Source organism: Martes martes, assembly GCF_963455335.1.
Source record: "Martes martes genome assembly, contig: scaffold_419, whole genome shotgun sequence".
In the NCBI taxonomy this organism is placed as follows: Eukaryota; Metazoa; Chordata; class Mammalia; order Carnivora; family Mustelidae; genus Martes; species Martes martes.
In genome coordinates, this window is record NW_027666518.1 from 18,909 (window position 1) to 35,731 (window position 16,823).

The following is a 16,823-nucleotide window of genomic DNA, read 5'->3' on the forward strand; positions in this document are numbered from 1 at the left end:
CCATCTTGTCTCCCCTCTCAAAATCATAAATGGAGTTTACTTCTGAGTGTACCTGACTATGTTTCTAAAAATGGCTTCTGATCTCCCCTCTTCATGTATAACTTTATTTTAATCTCTAAAGCGTTAACTCCCCTGTTAAGCAGTTGAATGGTAATCTAGCCAATGGAAGAATCACGGTTTCAGGCCTTGTTCTTAAGAAAACGAGTTTATGCAGAGATCTTGTTCTGAGAATGTTTCTTATAACTTGAGCTGGCCTACCGAGCACTAATAAAGAGGAAAGGTCACATTCAGCTACCAGTTCCAACCGCATGGGTCCCTTTGTTCTTCCACTCCAAAGATGTCAGTGGTTATGGCTTTAGGGTAATGGTTCACTTAGTAGGTTTTGATTTGTACCATTGACACAGGAAAGAAGCAGTCACCACTGGAAAGAAACTTTGCCAGGATAACTACTATTAATAAATATTTGTTGTGAAGCTAGATGAAAAGTGTATGAAATGTCTGTTGAATCAATGATAATGAATGAAGGGATAAATGAACAGGGTTGGAGCTCCATGACAATAGTGTTTCTGTCATTTCTTTTTCAACATCTTTCCCTTTTTCAAGAACCGTGATATCTTTCAAAGGTCTGTTTTGTAGTGGGGATCAAAGCAGGTGGGAAACTGACCATCTGAGTTAAAGTTGTCCTCTTGAAGAATCAGGTTTTGGTATGATGGAAAATTACTTTTGTTTTTCAGGATCACAAGGGTAATAATATCTATCTGTATCGTCTATTGGGACACAAAGGGAAAGACGTAGTCCTTATGTATCTTTTCTGAAAAAGTTCTCCAGCTCTCAGGAGAACAGAGGTTGAATCGTGTGCAGAACCTACAAATTGTTCCTGTTCCCCTTTATTTGCCTATCACAGTTCTCATTTAATCCTCATTTTTTCCATTTTATGCTTTCTGGATCTAAAAATCTTTCCAATAGTGGTCTTTATGCATTCTAATGACATTTAATTAGTCGCCTTTTGTCCCATCTAAATCTCTCTCCCAGACTATATTAAAAATCAATGATTGTAACAATTCTAATGATCTGATGTGATGTTGGACAGTTCAAGTCTGGTCCCAGAATAATGGAAAAAAAAAAAAAAGAAGTCAAGAACAAATAAAAGGATACTTCTTGCCCTAGATTTCTTTGCTGTGCTTCCCAAATTTACACCATAGAGATCAACAGTTGTGTGTGGTTTTTGCATTATCCAGGCTATGAGAACTGTGCTTTGGAGTTTATAGCAAAGTTGAAGATGGAAGCTGATTACACTGACAAAGACAATAACCTCAATGTTTTTACATATGGTTTTCTAACCTATTTGGATTATCTTTCCCCTTCCTGCTACCCAAATTAAGTGGGATGTTAGCCGCGCATGACTGAAATGAAAAAAATGACCATGGAATGAGCTGGAGACATGATGAATGAATGAAAGATGAGAATATATTTCTGTAGAAAAATATGCACATATACATCTTTTTGCTTTTAACATAACTCTGTATTAATTTATACATATACATAGCGTAAGCAGTTCACATCATTTTGGCACTATGTATAATTCTACGGTAAGCTGTGTTGTTTCGTCAGCCCCTACTATAATAGCACAATAATGTCTAGAATATTTAGCAATATATTATCACATTTGTACTAGAGCTGCCTCAAATACTCTGTTTTCCATGTTTGTAAACGAAAATAGGAACACCACTACATAAATACTGTGATTGGAAAAATACCTTCTTTTCAATTCCTCCCTTACATTCAGTAAAGGAGACATAAACCACTTTAGTATCCAAAATACATTTTCACTGAAGGAATATAATTTTCTTTGGGTGCACTAAATATCTAACCAGAACAAATCAACTTTTTGTTTTTCCACAACTAGATCACCTCTGAAAGGCAGTGGCATCCACATAGATGAGATCTGAGATTTGAGGGGTTTCGATGGATCTCCCCATTTAGCACAAAATCAAATGATGGTAACTCTGATTACTGTTGCAAATCCACAAATGAACTTTAGGTGCCGGTAACGATAACTGGTTTGTTCAGGGATTTTTGAAGATTTTATGATGAGGATGTAAGGAGAGATATGGGAACATAATATTGGGCTTTAATAAGACCCTCTACTTTTATTTTAAATGAACTGGTAGATGGTTCAACTCGTAGCAGTTACTTTTCCTCCTCCTGTTTTGCTAATAGCATCAAACAAAAGGTCAACTACAAACTGATTTCTAATTAGCCCTACTGAATCTTCCTGGAAAAGACCGAGATCTTGTTAAGCTTTGAAGCTGGGTGGAAGGCAGTTAATGGATTTATATGGAGTCTTTTAATTACCAGTCTTAAACAAATTTATCTTTTACTGCTAGATAGCACCCAAGGGCAAGAGGTAATCTGCATTATAAACCTTAGAGTGATTTGCTTTATAAATCCTGGAGCTTAAGAAAGTGGAAAACTCTCTTTAAAGAGAATATTCTCTTCCACTAGAAATTATATTTTTGGCAGTTTTGTGAAAAATTTAGTGATGGATTCTTTGTGACCTCCCAATTTATAAATGTCAGCAACCAAAGCACATTCAATGTGAAGGCCAGTTCCTTACGGCAGTTAGGGCCTGTTCGATGGACAGGATTATCCAAAACCACGCTGAGCATACGATATTAATAAACCAGTTAACAAACTGGCCCATCTAATGTTTTAAGCAAATTGACTCTAAACTTCTTTTTCATCCAAAACATTACATCTTCCTGCCAAATGCAGGTCTCCCCCCTACCTTCTTAGTCATCTCTGTATGAGAAAGCCACTTGGTCTTGCAGAGGTCATGTAATTTGTGCGGTTTACATTGTGTGGATGGTAAAACATCTGAGTAACATTGGAATTGATTGAAATAAAAAAATTAAAAATCAGATCCATAGCCAAATACAGAAATATTCTAATTCAAAGTCTAGAGTTAAAAAGAAAAATAGTGACCGTGCTTTTAATTTTTCAAAGTTATAAATGGCTCAAGATTAACAAGGAGCACCCTGTTTCTGAACTAGGTCAATTTAATTGTGTTTTTCTTGGATACTTTGCTTGCATTACTAAGACAACTGCATCTCAGTCCCGGATGAAAGATGGGGTTCACAAGGGATGCAGTGGGAGACCCCATTCCTAGACTGTCTCCCACAGCAATAGTACCAAGGATAACTTTCTCCAGATTTACTATGGACAAATTCACTTAATAATTCTTCACAAATGATATGCTCAGCTCCTGGGAGGATGGGGATCACTTTAAACGGATGGTCTGTCTGTCTCCCAGGAAATGAAGGCTCAGTGATCACGATGCTGCGTTAGCTTCACATTCAAGCGGATGACTCTTGCTCAATGATTTCCAAAGCAATGACCTCGGCACCCCCTTCGCCCAGGTTGTTGGCGGCTTCGTTCCTCGGCTCCTGGTGGCAGATGTAAACCGGGATGTCCCCGGCTTCGGCCGCGGCGGCGGCAGCGGCGGCGGCGGCGGCGGCAGCGGCATTGGCCGCGGAGCGGCGGGGGTTCCTTCGCCCCCAGCGCTGATCCCACTGGGTTTTAAACTGCGCCCACTGGCGCTTCACGGTGGTTTGGACCTGAAAGAGAAAAGGGAACCTTGTTTTCGTATAATTGTCGGAAACGACCCAAGCCAAGCTTACGGGCACACTTCGTGGAGCTTATCAGAAGCCAAAGGAGGCTGAGGTGTAATTCTGATCCAAAGGACCCTGCAGTATACACGCTCTGGTTGGGGAATATATACCATCTTGGGAGAAGAATCTTTAAGTCAGAGAAACGAGTTGCTTGCCTAAGCTACCACTGGCAAGGTCATTTGCTCTTTTTGAGCAAAAGTCTCTTCTTTAGCTCTCCTGTCCAATGAATGAAAATTGCCTTGGTTTTATTATACCCGTTATGGTATAGGTGTCCTATCAGAGGAAAAGATTTTTGAAAAGTTTTTATCTGCTACCACCTCTGATAATGCAGAAGTTTTTATCTAAACCTAAACACATTAGTGTGTGTGTGTGTATATATATATACATATATATATACACACACACACACACACATACATATACATATGCATATGCATATACCACAGCACAGCCCGGGGGTTCATTATAAGGGCTTCATACTGTGGATATTCCTTTCTCCAGCATGGCTTGAGATGGGGCGCCCCGGATAAAACTCTGGTTAATGGAGTACGAAGCTTTCAAGAATAAAATTTCAATCTCTTCCTATGAAAAAACTTCTAATATGTAAACAAACTTACCAAACTTGCTTTACAAATATGATAAACTGTATAGTAGAGAAGGAGAAGCTGCTAAAGGCAGGAAGCTCTAAATACGAAAACCGCAATAACCACCGCGGAAAAGCAGTAACGCTGCTTGTCTAGCTCTGCTTTCTCCAGAACTGAATTCAGTTTAGTCTTTAAGTTCATCTTCCCTGTCTTCTCCTAACTTCTGGCTTTTCTCTATAGCTGTGCAAGACTGAAATAGAGATTATTGCTGCAATATCTACTCTACATTTCTGATTTTCTGTGGCTCAGTACAGGAGATATGCTTTTATACAAAATATTTGCATCGATTTATGAAGACATCTTTCGTTATTTTGCTACCGAACTTGAATGTAAGACCTAACCATTATGGGGGCATAGGAGGGGGAATCTGGAAACAGTATGACCTGAAATAAAGCATGTAACGAGTTAATTGTGAAGAGCCGAATTTGTATGAATCTAAAAGAAGATATAAATGATAGTACACCATATTAATGTTATAAACCGATACGCATGATAGAAGGCTGAATAATTTCTGTGGCAAATACATTTTCTGTGTATCACAGCAGAACAGTCTTTCCAAATAATTATTAGTATTTGTCATAACATTTTAAATATTTTACTCAGAAAAAGGCAAAACAGTCAAATGATTCATCAAAGACAAGAGGGTATGAAACTTGTCACTGAAGAGAGGCTCTTTTTCATACAGCAGAGCAGCCATCAAGTTCAAGAAGACAAATGGCAGACAAATTTGGTAATCTGATCATTTGGAATACTGGTAATCCGATCATTTGGGATTATTGTGGCAACAGACTGTTTCTGTGTTTTTAGTTTTTTGGAGGTGATGAGTGTGTGAGTGAGTGTACTCTCTAATGTGCATCTATCTAATTTTATTTAAAAGAGACAAAGACCAAAACTTTAAGTGCCATGGTCAAGCTGTGTACCTTGTAGCCAAACCTTGTGTTGACAAAAGACGTACGGAGGGTCATGGACAGCATGAAAAGTTGGAGCTGTCGCTGTTATTTTCTGAGGGCTTACCACATGCCATTTTCCAAGCTCTTGATTAGTATGAACTTATTTAATCCTGCTGATTTAATGGCTACTGTTCCCTTCACTTTACATATGGGGGCTGAGGTTATGTAACATGTCCAGGGTCAGAACCACTGGAATGTGGTGGAACCACCACACCAGGGGAAGCTCGTGGCTCCTGACCGTGTGCTTGCCCACAGTACACACTGTAGACAGCTGACCATCAAGTTCTGAACTGAACTGAAAATAGAATTTGTTTCTTGTGGTCATTGCTTAGGCAGGATGAGAGCATTAAGTGTTGATACATCGACTCCAAAGACTGTGCTCTTTGGGTTTGGGTCCCAGCTTGTTGCCTGCATAGGTTTTTTTGTCTTTTTGGTTTTTTTGTTTTTTTCTTTCTTAGACTTTTCTCCTTTGTAAAAAGGAGATCAGGATGCGAATTCAGTTATGAGTAAGATTTACTGAGGTTATTTGAATCACCTCATATGGTGTTGGTGTGTAGCAGCAGTAATTTCCTACTTTTTCTCCCATTCTCACCCCTTACTGACCCCACCCCCCACCACCTCTCACCCCTTACTGACCCCACCCCCAGAACCTCCAAGGTTCTGCCAGTCAATGTGGCTGGATTTGAGAGTCAGGTATCTCCCTTTTGATAGTCTGGCACCTTCAGGCTCCTATCCGGCCTAGTTCTTTATTAGGGCTATTTACTGGTTGAAAATTGATTCATGTAAGTGTTCTGCTTCCTTTGGTTTCCTAAGCACATTAGTACAAGAGGTACAGATGGAAGGTGTAATACAGCTGGAGGGGACAGGATGGATTGGAGGAATAGAAGAGGCAGAGATGAGGAAGAATGAAACAGTAAAGAAGAAAAGCAATTAGGACAGTTCATCTGCATTTAGTGCTGAATAACTGAGCATTGACTAATTTGTTCCCCCTCTGTGACATTTCTGTCTAGAGGTCAAGACACAAAGAGAAGACAAAGTCTGAAGGATTGGGTCCATTTATTCTCTCTTACTGAAACAATGTGCTCTTGCTCACACCAGCTTCCTGCACTCGGCTGCTGCCATTCAAAACAGCAGTAGGGGGACATACTCCAAATGGGCTGAACTGGATTGGGGTTATTCTCTTCAGAAGGAATTTGGTCCATACCCAGAGTGACCTGAAATCTTGGTTTGATGGTTTTGTCCTTTAGCTATTTACCCCAAATGCCTCTATTTCAGTCACCCAGCCAGCACTGATAGAAGGGATTCAGGTCCTGTAAGAGCACTTAGACACCAGGCACAGAGCTGCTATCAGGGGCAGGAGTGGAAAATTCCCATCATTCTACTGCTTTTGTCTGAGTTGGCTCATCTCTCTGCCAGAGTGGTTTTAAGCCATTTATGGCCTTGACCTGAATTCTCCAAAATTAACAAACTGCTTGTCTCTCTCCACCAGCTATATTGTTTCTTCCCATCAGGTCTCTCTGCTCATGCTGCTCCCTCTGACCGGAATGGCCCTCTCCCACCCTTCACTGGTGCCCAAACTTGTTTTTCAGGACTCAACTCTGTTTCTCCAGGAAACTTTTCTTGACCCCTTGATACAGACAGAGTCAGGAGTCTCTCCTCTGTGCTCTTGTTGCAGTAACCTATACTCATTATTGCTCTTACTGCGTTACCTCATTGTGACTTGCTGTGTCTCTCTCTCCTCCTGTACAAGAAAATTCTAAAAAGCAGGAACCATGTCTTGTTCATTTTTGTATTCCCAGAACATGTCATGCTGTTGGGCATATAGCAGTTCTTCAACAAATACTTGTGGACTGACTGTCAACATCCATTCTAGAATGAGTTCATAACTCTTTCAGCCAAGAAAATGATCACTAATTACCATAATTAGTGCACTGATATCCGGTGGTACCAGGGTGGGGAGCTGAAAGCATGTAGGGCAAACCTAATGGAGAAATTGAAATGTTCTTTCATGGGTTTTGATATGAGACCTAGAATCACTTGAGAACTTGAATTCCTTCCAGAGGTAAACCGTAAGCCACTGGGTGTCGGATCACCTACAGCTGTTGCTAGGTCTTCTCTCATGCCATGGTGTGTGTTTTTGAGAACTGCTCTTGAGCTCCAATGAGTTGCTACTTTTGGAAATGAGCAGAAGCAGGCACTTGTTGGCAACCAGATGGGCAGGAAAGGAAGACTGTCATTGGGTCACATCACACCACCTCTCTGTTCTTTTTCCACCTATAGCATCATTTCACTGGGTCTCATTCGATGCCATGAAAGAAAGGACTGAACTTTGGGTCAAGAAACTCACTCTGCCCACATTAGCCTTGTAATCTTGGGTAGGATAGTTAACCTCTTTGAGGCTCCTTTCTTCAATCCAATTCTTCTACCTCACCTTGCTGTTGGAAGGATTAAATTGTGACAGTATATATCAAAGTGGCATCTAAGCTTTAAAGTACTACACAGGGAGGCTACTGTTATTATTGCTATTATTGTACTGTTATTACGGCAGGATGTTGACCTCAAGTCTTCAGACTAAAATGAAACCCTTCTGTCATATTCTTTTTTGGAGGGTGGTAGTGCTAAGAAAATACAAAGACCTCTCAATGACACACATAGTTTCTGATCTCATACATTCTACACTGGGTCTCCACAGAGTGCTCCGTGGCCCAGGCTTGCTACTTCCTGGATTTCTTTTGGATTTCTGTACCATTTATTTTTCTGTTGGGACTAGCCAAGAGATGGCATGGTTTTATTTGGGTCAGACTGTCTATTAAATGTAGGTCCTTAATGCTTTAAATGCCAGGTTTATAATCTAGGAACCGTCAAATGCCCTGTTGAGGCATTAGGAAATATACTGCTTCAGCATATTTTTGGAGAAGCGATGTCCCCAGACAAAGGGAATCGACAGTTTCCGTGGATTCAGCATCTCTCAAATACCAACACTGTCTTTATAGCTAAAACTTACACAGATATTTAGAGGTATCCAAAGCAGCAGACAGTCTAAGTTTAGAGTGAGTTTGTAAAAGTGCCCAGAGGACCACAAAAAAAAAAAAAAAAGGGCTTTGTTTCTCCTCACATTTAAAAAAAAAAAAAATCCCCATTGGCATATCCATGCGTATTAATGAAGTACCCTGCCCATCATGAGGCCAAAGGGTTTGAGGCCTATTTTATGTTTTCAATATTATTATTATTATTACAGAAATGTTCATAGCCTTATATAATTGCATTCCCGAATGATAATCTATTCTTTTGTGTGGAGATGGCAATCTGCTTCAATTTGTAAACCACACATATAAGAATAGGCCCTTAGCAGGATGTAAAAGACACTTGAATAATTACAGTTTAATAGGGCAGTTATCTCCTACAATACCACAGGTTGAGCTTGCTGCTGCTTTGATCACTAAAATAAGGGCATTGAATCTGTTTGGGAAAAAAAAAAAACAAAAAAACATGGAGACTTTTCATTGCTCTTGAAAAGCATCAGAAATGTTAGGAGTTGCCAATGTGATAAATGTAACATACAAAGTTTTGAATTATATAGATTCATCACTCATTATAAAAGCAATTAACACAGATCACTTTACATTTTCCCTAATTATATCAGTTTCTTTATTAACCACTTTAAAAAACAGAGCCCTGGTCTGATGGTTTGAAGTCATAAGTATTACACCTGGTTCTAGTATTAACCATCTATATGAGGTTGGTATATTTGGGCCTCAGTTTCTACATTTGTGAAAAAGAAAATCAGGTCAGAATCTTCGCAGTTGGACTTGAATGCTTTCATCTTTGGCCTTTGTTTTCCTCAAGTTCAGCATAAGCACCAGAAGTTATATACTGTTGAGTGGAAGGTGGGATTTATTCCCAGGAGTTTTGATCCATTGGATAGAAAGATTTTCAAACCTGCTCCCTCACACCTTCACTTGCTGATGCCACAACTCAACAGGCCTGCTGCAATCGAAATTTAAGATTAAAAATCATGAACTTTAAAAACACTTTAGATCCACTTGGAGGTATGCTTTAAATGCTTTTATATGACTTTCTGAAGTGGAACCCCTATTAAACCCTGTTAATTAGATGCTGAGGGATGCTTCTGAATATTATTCATAAAGTTGTCACTGATATTTTTTTCACCTTTTGGAGCATTATCTTTACTGGTCTTTTTCTTACAGAATGTACATGCCCTACAGTTTGAGGTAAATTGGGTACTTCATGATCATCATAAGACCAGGCTTTCTAATTCCCGTTCACTACGTACTCTTCTAGTCTGTAGAAGCTTTCTTGTTCTAGAAGACACCAACAAATAAATATCATCTATGATAAGGTTAATGTTTTTGAAAATATTTAACTATTATATTTCCTAAATAACATTGCCCTGCAACTCCCTCGTTCATTAAGTCATGGCCATTCATTGCTTGAAGAACAAATTAGATTTTGTCTAGAGTGGGTTCTCAAAGTGTGTTCTCTGATCAGCAGCATCAGCATCACCTGGAAACTTGTCAGAAATGCAAATTTCTCAGGCCCCATCCCTGTCTTACTGAATAGGAAACTCTTCTGAGAGGGGTCAAGCACCCTATGTTTTAACAAACTTTCCCAGGCAATTCTGATGCACATGGAAGTTTGAGAATACTGGTCTAGAACAAAGAAATCACTGTTTAGCTTTGAGTCTCAAAGCTGACTTTCTTGAGTCTCTAGAAGGACAATAGCTTTGAAAACCAGGTTTTATTGAGTGAGAAAAAGAATTTCTAAATAGAAAGGCTTATCTCTGCATTATGAAGTGAAAACCATACTACACTGGAAATAGAATTTTACTAAAAGCCATGGTATAGAGGACACGCAGGATATAGCATAGGGAGAGTCCCCTGAGGATAGGAAGGAGCAGTGGTGAGTACAAAGCCCTTCCAGTCCTTAGAGGGAGAGAGATATACAGAGACACAAATGACCTTGCATTTCCCCTTCATGGCGGGAATATCTGGGGAAATGGGGAGAAGACAGAAAGCAGGAACCATAGAAACACCCCAGTGTAGCAAGTCTTTCTCTTTGATTCCGAGAGCACAGGTCTAGAAATTGACAGCCATGTAAAGAAGTCCCACACTTGGCCTGGTACTATGTCCAAGCTGGTGCCCGAGCGGTGGAGTGGGAATGGCTATGACATGTGCTAAAGGCAGACTCATCGGCCCTTCACGGTGTGAAGAAAGGAGGCTGACCCTCTGGGCTCCTTGGGTGGGTGGAAGAAAGAACTGGTGTGGCAGAACAAGGCTGGGGCCTGGTCAAGGAGGCGAACAGTAAAAGGATCTCTAGGCTCCTCAGAAGTGAGGGAGCCACCCTGAGGGTCAGCAGGGGCAACCAACTGCACCTTTGGATAAAGGTTTTGGAACCAAATATTTTCTAGAAAGAGACTGCTGTCTCTTAGAAGCTGGTGGGATGGGCTCTCCAAAGCAAGACAAGTTACAACAAAGAAAAGCAGTGGTAATTTCCATCCACTCCAGTCTGTTACTGTTAAATTGAGATCTGTCTGATCATGCTACTTTGATCAACAAACGATTTAACCCACAGTGCATGGACAATAGCAAGACCCATGGAAAGGGAGAACATCCACTGTCTTGGTGCTCTCTCCATTTTTAAGATGCGACTCGGAACCGCTGGGCATCTTTGTAGCTGTCATCATCTCTTTGAGGTCCCTTACATACTTAATAATACATGGTCAACATCCACACTCTTGGAAGACTTGTAGGAAATATGTGATCCATAAGCATGCCCTCGTGGGTGCTTCCTGATTTCTACTCCTGTCATTCTCCAAATTCCTTCCCTGCTTCTAGTCTATCTGTCGGTATTTGAATAATTTCCATAATGGGAATCACTGACAACATGCAGGTAAGAAATGAAAATGAAAACCTCCTTCTGCACTGTCTAGCTGCCATCTCAGCCCCCTTGATCTCTGCTAAAACTCAACGTGCTCCCAGCAAGCCCACACACTGCTCTGCGGCAGTGGCAGTGGCAGCTTCGAGACCCGCCCGCAGGGCTGCGTGCCCTGCCGGGTTGATGGGGTATAGACAGCACCTTCACAGAAGGCCCAGTGGAGAGCCGCAAACCTAAAATTCATGGGGCTGTGATGTTACATTTGGCACAGTACAAAATTTCTATCTTATTAGAAACGTCACACTGGTAGCTTCCCCGGTAAAAGAATCCTAATTAAAATGGAGATGGTTTCTTGGCTTTGAAAAGCAGAGATAACATACTCAAATGAAATAGAAACGTTCAATTGTTAGGAAGACTTCTTGGCTTGCTTTCTATGCCTGATGCTTCAAAGACAGCGTCATGGTTAAAACAGAGGAAGGGTTGAGGTATTTTTGCAAATGCCTGCAATCCTCTCGTGTTTTCAAGGTATCCCCCTTCTGAACCTGATTTTTATGTTAGCTCTATAGAGATATTGCTTTAGGTGGGAAAATTTATTTGTATGGCACCTGAAACAACTTAAAAGACAGACTATACATTCATAGAAATTGATATAAAGATGGGATGCCCTAAACCCTATTTATTTACTTAGTTTTTGCTGTTCTTAAAACAAACAAAAAACCAAAGAGACACTAACAGCTGACAGCAGAAGGGTGACTTTTCATTTCTACCCCAGGCCTTCAGCCTAGCCCCTAGTGATAGTGAATGGACAATCTGTTTCTGCTGAATGAAGGAATGAGCTTATGGGTGAATGGATGAAGGGAGGAATAAAATGTACCAATTAAAAAGCAGAATGAGAGCGACAAAAATCTTGTAAAGCAGTGACAAGGTTGGAGATAAATAATACGTCATAGAACAGCAAAATCTTATAGGTGCTCCCTGTTTAACTGAAGAAATACAGAGTAGAGAATTAAAGATCTATTGATTCTGGTTAGAACACCTTTCTAATTACTAACAGGAAAATCATACGTTTGTTGATCTCTTAACCAAATGTTATTTTCCCTTGGTATAGAATTATTCTAAATAGGGGTCAATGTTAAATGATAAAAAATAACTGCACATTACAATTCATGTGTTATATAACTAGAAAAAGAATATGAACAAAGCTCCAGGGAGGAATTATAGACATATAAATATAAATATTCCAGTGCAGTGGAATATTTAGTTCATTTAATCAAGAATCAGGAAATCTAGGTTCTAGTTCTGGTTATGGAACTATGATTGTGACATTGTTCAAGTCACACGTTCTTCCTAGAGTGTAGGTTTCTCACCTGAAAAATGAGGGAACTTACAAACTATGTTTCTTGAAACCTTGGGTCTTCTTTGGTACAAATTTAAGCAGCTCCACTTTTAAAAAAGAAATTCCAGTATAATTAACATAATATGTTGCAAATGGCAAGATTTCACTGTTTTATGTCTGAGTAATATTCCTTTGTATGTATGTACCGGAACTTCTTTATCCATTCATCCATCAAGGGACACTTGGGCTGCTTCCATTTCTTGGCTATTATAAATAATGCTGCTATAAACAAAGGGGTACATATATCTCTTTGAATAAGTGTTTTCATATTCTTTGGGTAAATACCCAGTAGTGGAATTACCAGATCATGTGACAGTTCTATTTTTAATTTTCCAAGGAGCCTCCATGCTGTTTCCCACAGTGGCTGCACCAGTTTGCACTCCCAGGGACAGTAAGCAGCTCTGTGTTTCTACTTCACAGTTCGGGTCCCAGGCAAGAAGATTTCATTGCAAGAAAGGGCACTCTGGCTAACCGCCCCCTGACAACACTGGCCATGTGGATCTCTAGATTTCCCTGAGCTAAATATTCAGATAATAAATTACTTATTTGAGGCTCTTTTTGGGGTCTTAACTTCAGGAGGATTGCCACAATGTCAAAGACGTGGTATGACACTGGCACCAAGCAACAGGACAAGAAAGCAGTGAACCAGTTCACACTGGCTGGATCCTGGCGCAGCCCCAGTGAGGAGCGGAGTCTTCCAAAAGAATGGCAGCATGACTTCTCTTTCTAGGAGAATCCAGAATAGCTCCCACTCTTGCTGCTCAAGGGACTCACCAGCTTAAGATGCCATGCAATGAAATCAGAACATAGCTGCCCATGTGGGTAATATCTACAATTCTCCCATAGAAACACAGATAAGATTCATGTGAAGTAGTGGAAAAATACATGATCCTGTATGTCACGAAACCCCATGAGGTCAACTGCAGAAGTGAGAGCAAATGAAATGTGACCAGAGGCCCTTTGGGAACTGTAAAGTGCTGGCTTTATATCAACGAGTGATGGTATTATGTGAAATGCACGCTTACCTCGTTGTTGCAGAAGCAGTAGATCACGGCGACAAAGAATCCCTTAAAAGAGGAGGAAAAATAGAACTGAGATTATTTTTGGGTGCGTTATGTTGTTTAGGAATCAATATTAATAGACAGCCTGAAGAGGAGCATTTCACTATTGCGTTAGCAAATCAAGGCTCGATGAAAGACAATTACTAGCACACTCATATTCAGTTCTTCATTATAAGAATATTCTAGTTTAAGGGGGTACAGCTTCCAGCTTAGGGTCCATTGGAGACATTTCCTACTGACAGGAACATCTGCCTCTCTGCCCTGTGTTTTCACGGCATTGGTGACTGTGACTGTTGACTGGTGACTATCAGGTTGGGAAACTGATTGGCAGTGGTTATGTTGATCTTCAAAACTCCCCCTCATAAAGGCAAAACAAATTTGCTTTCCCTCAAACTACTGGATAGGGGAGGGAAAGGTGGAAAGGACAGTGGGAATAGAAACTCTGTCCTTAGTACTCAGTACTGTGCAGTGGGTCCGTCCCTGGACAAGTATTTGTCCTCAGAAAGATGTGTTCTCAAAGCTCACCCTCCCCATTTCCTTCCTCGGTTTTGAGATTCAAAAATAAAAGGGGGAAACAGGTAATGAGAGAGAGAGAAGCTGTATCCCTTCCAGGTTATATATATTTGCAAAGGTCCTTCTGATCACAGATGGACCTTAGAAGTGCTTCTGCCTACGTCAACTAGCTGAGCAAACAGCTGATCAATACAACACCGGCTTCTTTACCTGGAAGTGAATCAGAGAGTGCATCAGGTAATCGTAGATCTTCCCAAGCATCTTGTTGGAAGGCCTCCAGGGAAAGACGACAAACTGGATTCCGAGCAGGGGCACCAGGATCAGAGTGGCCCTCACCGCCTTCAGGTACATGTGCGATTCCGCCTCCTGGGTCTCCCTCAGCTTGCTCACGAGCACCCGGACGATGTTGAGCAGGAAGAAGAAATTGACCTGCAAAGATGTGACATTATGAGCAAATCATCCAGGTCCGGCCAACTTAAGGATGACTGCTTTCCTTGACTCTTGTTTATCTCATCCTGGGAGCAGATGTCACAGGACGGGAGAGACGGCCTGTGAGTTGGTGTAATAAGCTCGGCATTACCGGGTGCAGCCGTAAAACCAAAGACCCTCTCTGGACCTGAATTAACGTTTCCTTTTTTTTTTTGTCCAAATGAGAAAACATTTTTTCCTGTATAAGTAAATAAATTAAGTTTAATTCCAATGAGAGTGGTTTAATTCCAATGAGAGTGGTTCATTCTTCACTTTGATTTTTATGATTTTTTACGAAGGAGAGTCATAACCGACACTTTTAGATCTTGATTTCTGGTCATTTCATTATGGAGATTTTCCCCTTAGGCAGGACTACTTCCCAGAAAGTGAAATGAGGACTGAAGAATTCATCTCTAAAGTTTATGTAGTGGAGACAGCTATCCCAGCCCTCTTTTCTTTCTAATAACATTTTTTAAAGAACATGACTTCATTCAGGTGTAAGCCACATTCAGTAAATTGGAGACTTTAAGTTTACGTTCAAGAAGTTTAGAGAAATGTAGGTACCTGGGTAGCAACCCCTCCAAACAAGAAAAGGACATTTTCATTACCCTAGAAAGTTCTCTCCTGCTTCAACAACCCCTCCACCTCAATCGATCACTAATTTCTATTACCACAGAAGTGGAGTGTTATACAGTATGTACTCTTCCATGCCTGGCTTCTTTGGTTTGACATATTATCTGTGAGATTCATTCACGTTGTGTATATTGGCATTTCATTCCTTTTTATGGCGGAGTAGTACTCCATTACATGGATAATACACATAATTTGTTTATTCATTCTATTGTTGATGGAAATTGGCAAGGTTTCACAATTTGACTATTACGAATTAACATGCTATGATTATTTGTATACGAGTCTTTGTGTGGACATATGTTTTCGTGTCTCTTGAGTAAGTACCCAGGAGTAGAACTGCCTGTTGATATGGTAAATGTATATTTAACTTTATACGAAACTGGCAAACTGTCTTCCAAAGAAGTGGCTTCATTTTACGTTCCCTCTAGCTCTCGCTGAGCATTCAGTTGTTCTCTACCCTTGCCAACTCTTGGTATGCTCACACTTTTTAATATTAGCCATTGCAGTGGGTCCCAAACTGCTTTTGGCTGTGGAGATTAATTTCAAAACCAAGGTTGTTTTAAAATTTAATTGATGATTTATTTTTAAGTGATTAGTGTGATTTTTCTACCCAGAATAGAAATAAACATAGTGGCCCCCAAAACTCAAGAAAGAAAAGAGAACTTTAGTAATAATTAAACTCTTCAACGGAAGAATGGATAAGGAAGATGTGGTCCATATACACTATGGAGTATCATGCCTCCATCAGAAAGGATGAATACCCAACTTTTGTAGCAACATGGACTGGACCGGAAGAGATTATGCTGAGTGAAATAAGTCAAGCAGAGAGAGTCAAGTATCATATGGTTTCACTTATCTGTGGAGCATAACAAATAACGTGGAGGACAAGGGGAGATGGAGAGGAGAAGGGAATTGAGGGAAATTGGAAGGGGAGGTGAACCATGAGAGACTATGGACTCTGAAAAACAACCTCAGGGTTTTGAAGGGGCGGGGGTGGGAGGTTGGGAGAGCCAGGTGGTGGGTATTAAGGAGGGCACGTATTACATGGAGCACTGGGTGTGGTGCAAAAACAATGAATACTGTTACGCTGAAAAGAAATAATTAAAAAAAAAAACACCTCTTATAAGGTATTGGAAATATTCAAGATCCACATCTGTGAGTCTTTGTGAGGACAGTTGGGCTGGCATGTCCATCACTGGTCTGGAGGAGGGCAAAAGAAATTGAGTGTGCACTGGAGAGACTGAGGCAGTGGGAAGTCAGGTTGGATGATGACTCGGTTTGATCAGCTTCTAATGGATACTTCTTCAGTACATGAGCAGAACATGGTTTATGACTCGGACTGTTTTCATTTTTCTTTTTCCAAGGGAAAAGCACTGTTTTTGAGGCTAGTGGGAAAAATAATGTCTAAATATTAAATGGGCTGGTTGTCATGTTCACTGCTATAGGGTAAACCTTGGGTAAAAACAAAGAGCTTGGAAATACATGCAGATGGTCGCGTTCTCCTCAACCCCAACTTCTTACTAGTCATGTGATTTGGGAATGAGTTTACTTGAATCTTTGGGTCTAGTTTCCCTAATGAGTACAAATAGTCC

At 40.4% G+C, this 16,823-nt stretch overlaps 1 protein-coding gene across 1 annotated transcript; it reads right to left on the reverse strand.

The window, feature by feature from the left end:
- Window positions 1–3,356: 3,356 nt before the first annotated feature.
- LOC308337967 (calcitonin receptor-like) lies at window positions 3,357–14,559 on the reverse strand (the record flags this gene model as incomplete). Its single annotated transcript, XM_080831521.1, has 3 exons — window positions 3,357–3,617; window positions 13,582–13,623; window positions 14,341–14,559. Coding segments are annotated over 3 exons (522 nt in total), but the record flags the coding sequence as incomplete, so codon positions are not given.
- Between the last annotated feature and the right edge of the window lie 2,264 nt (window positions 14,560–16,823).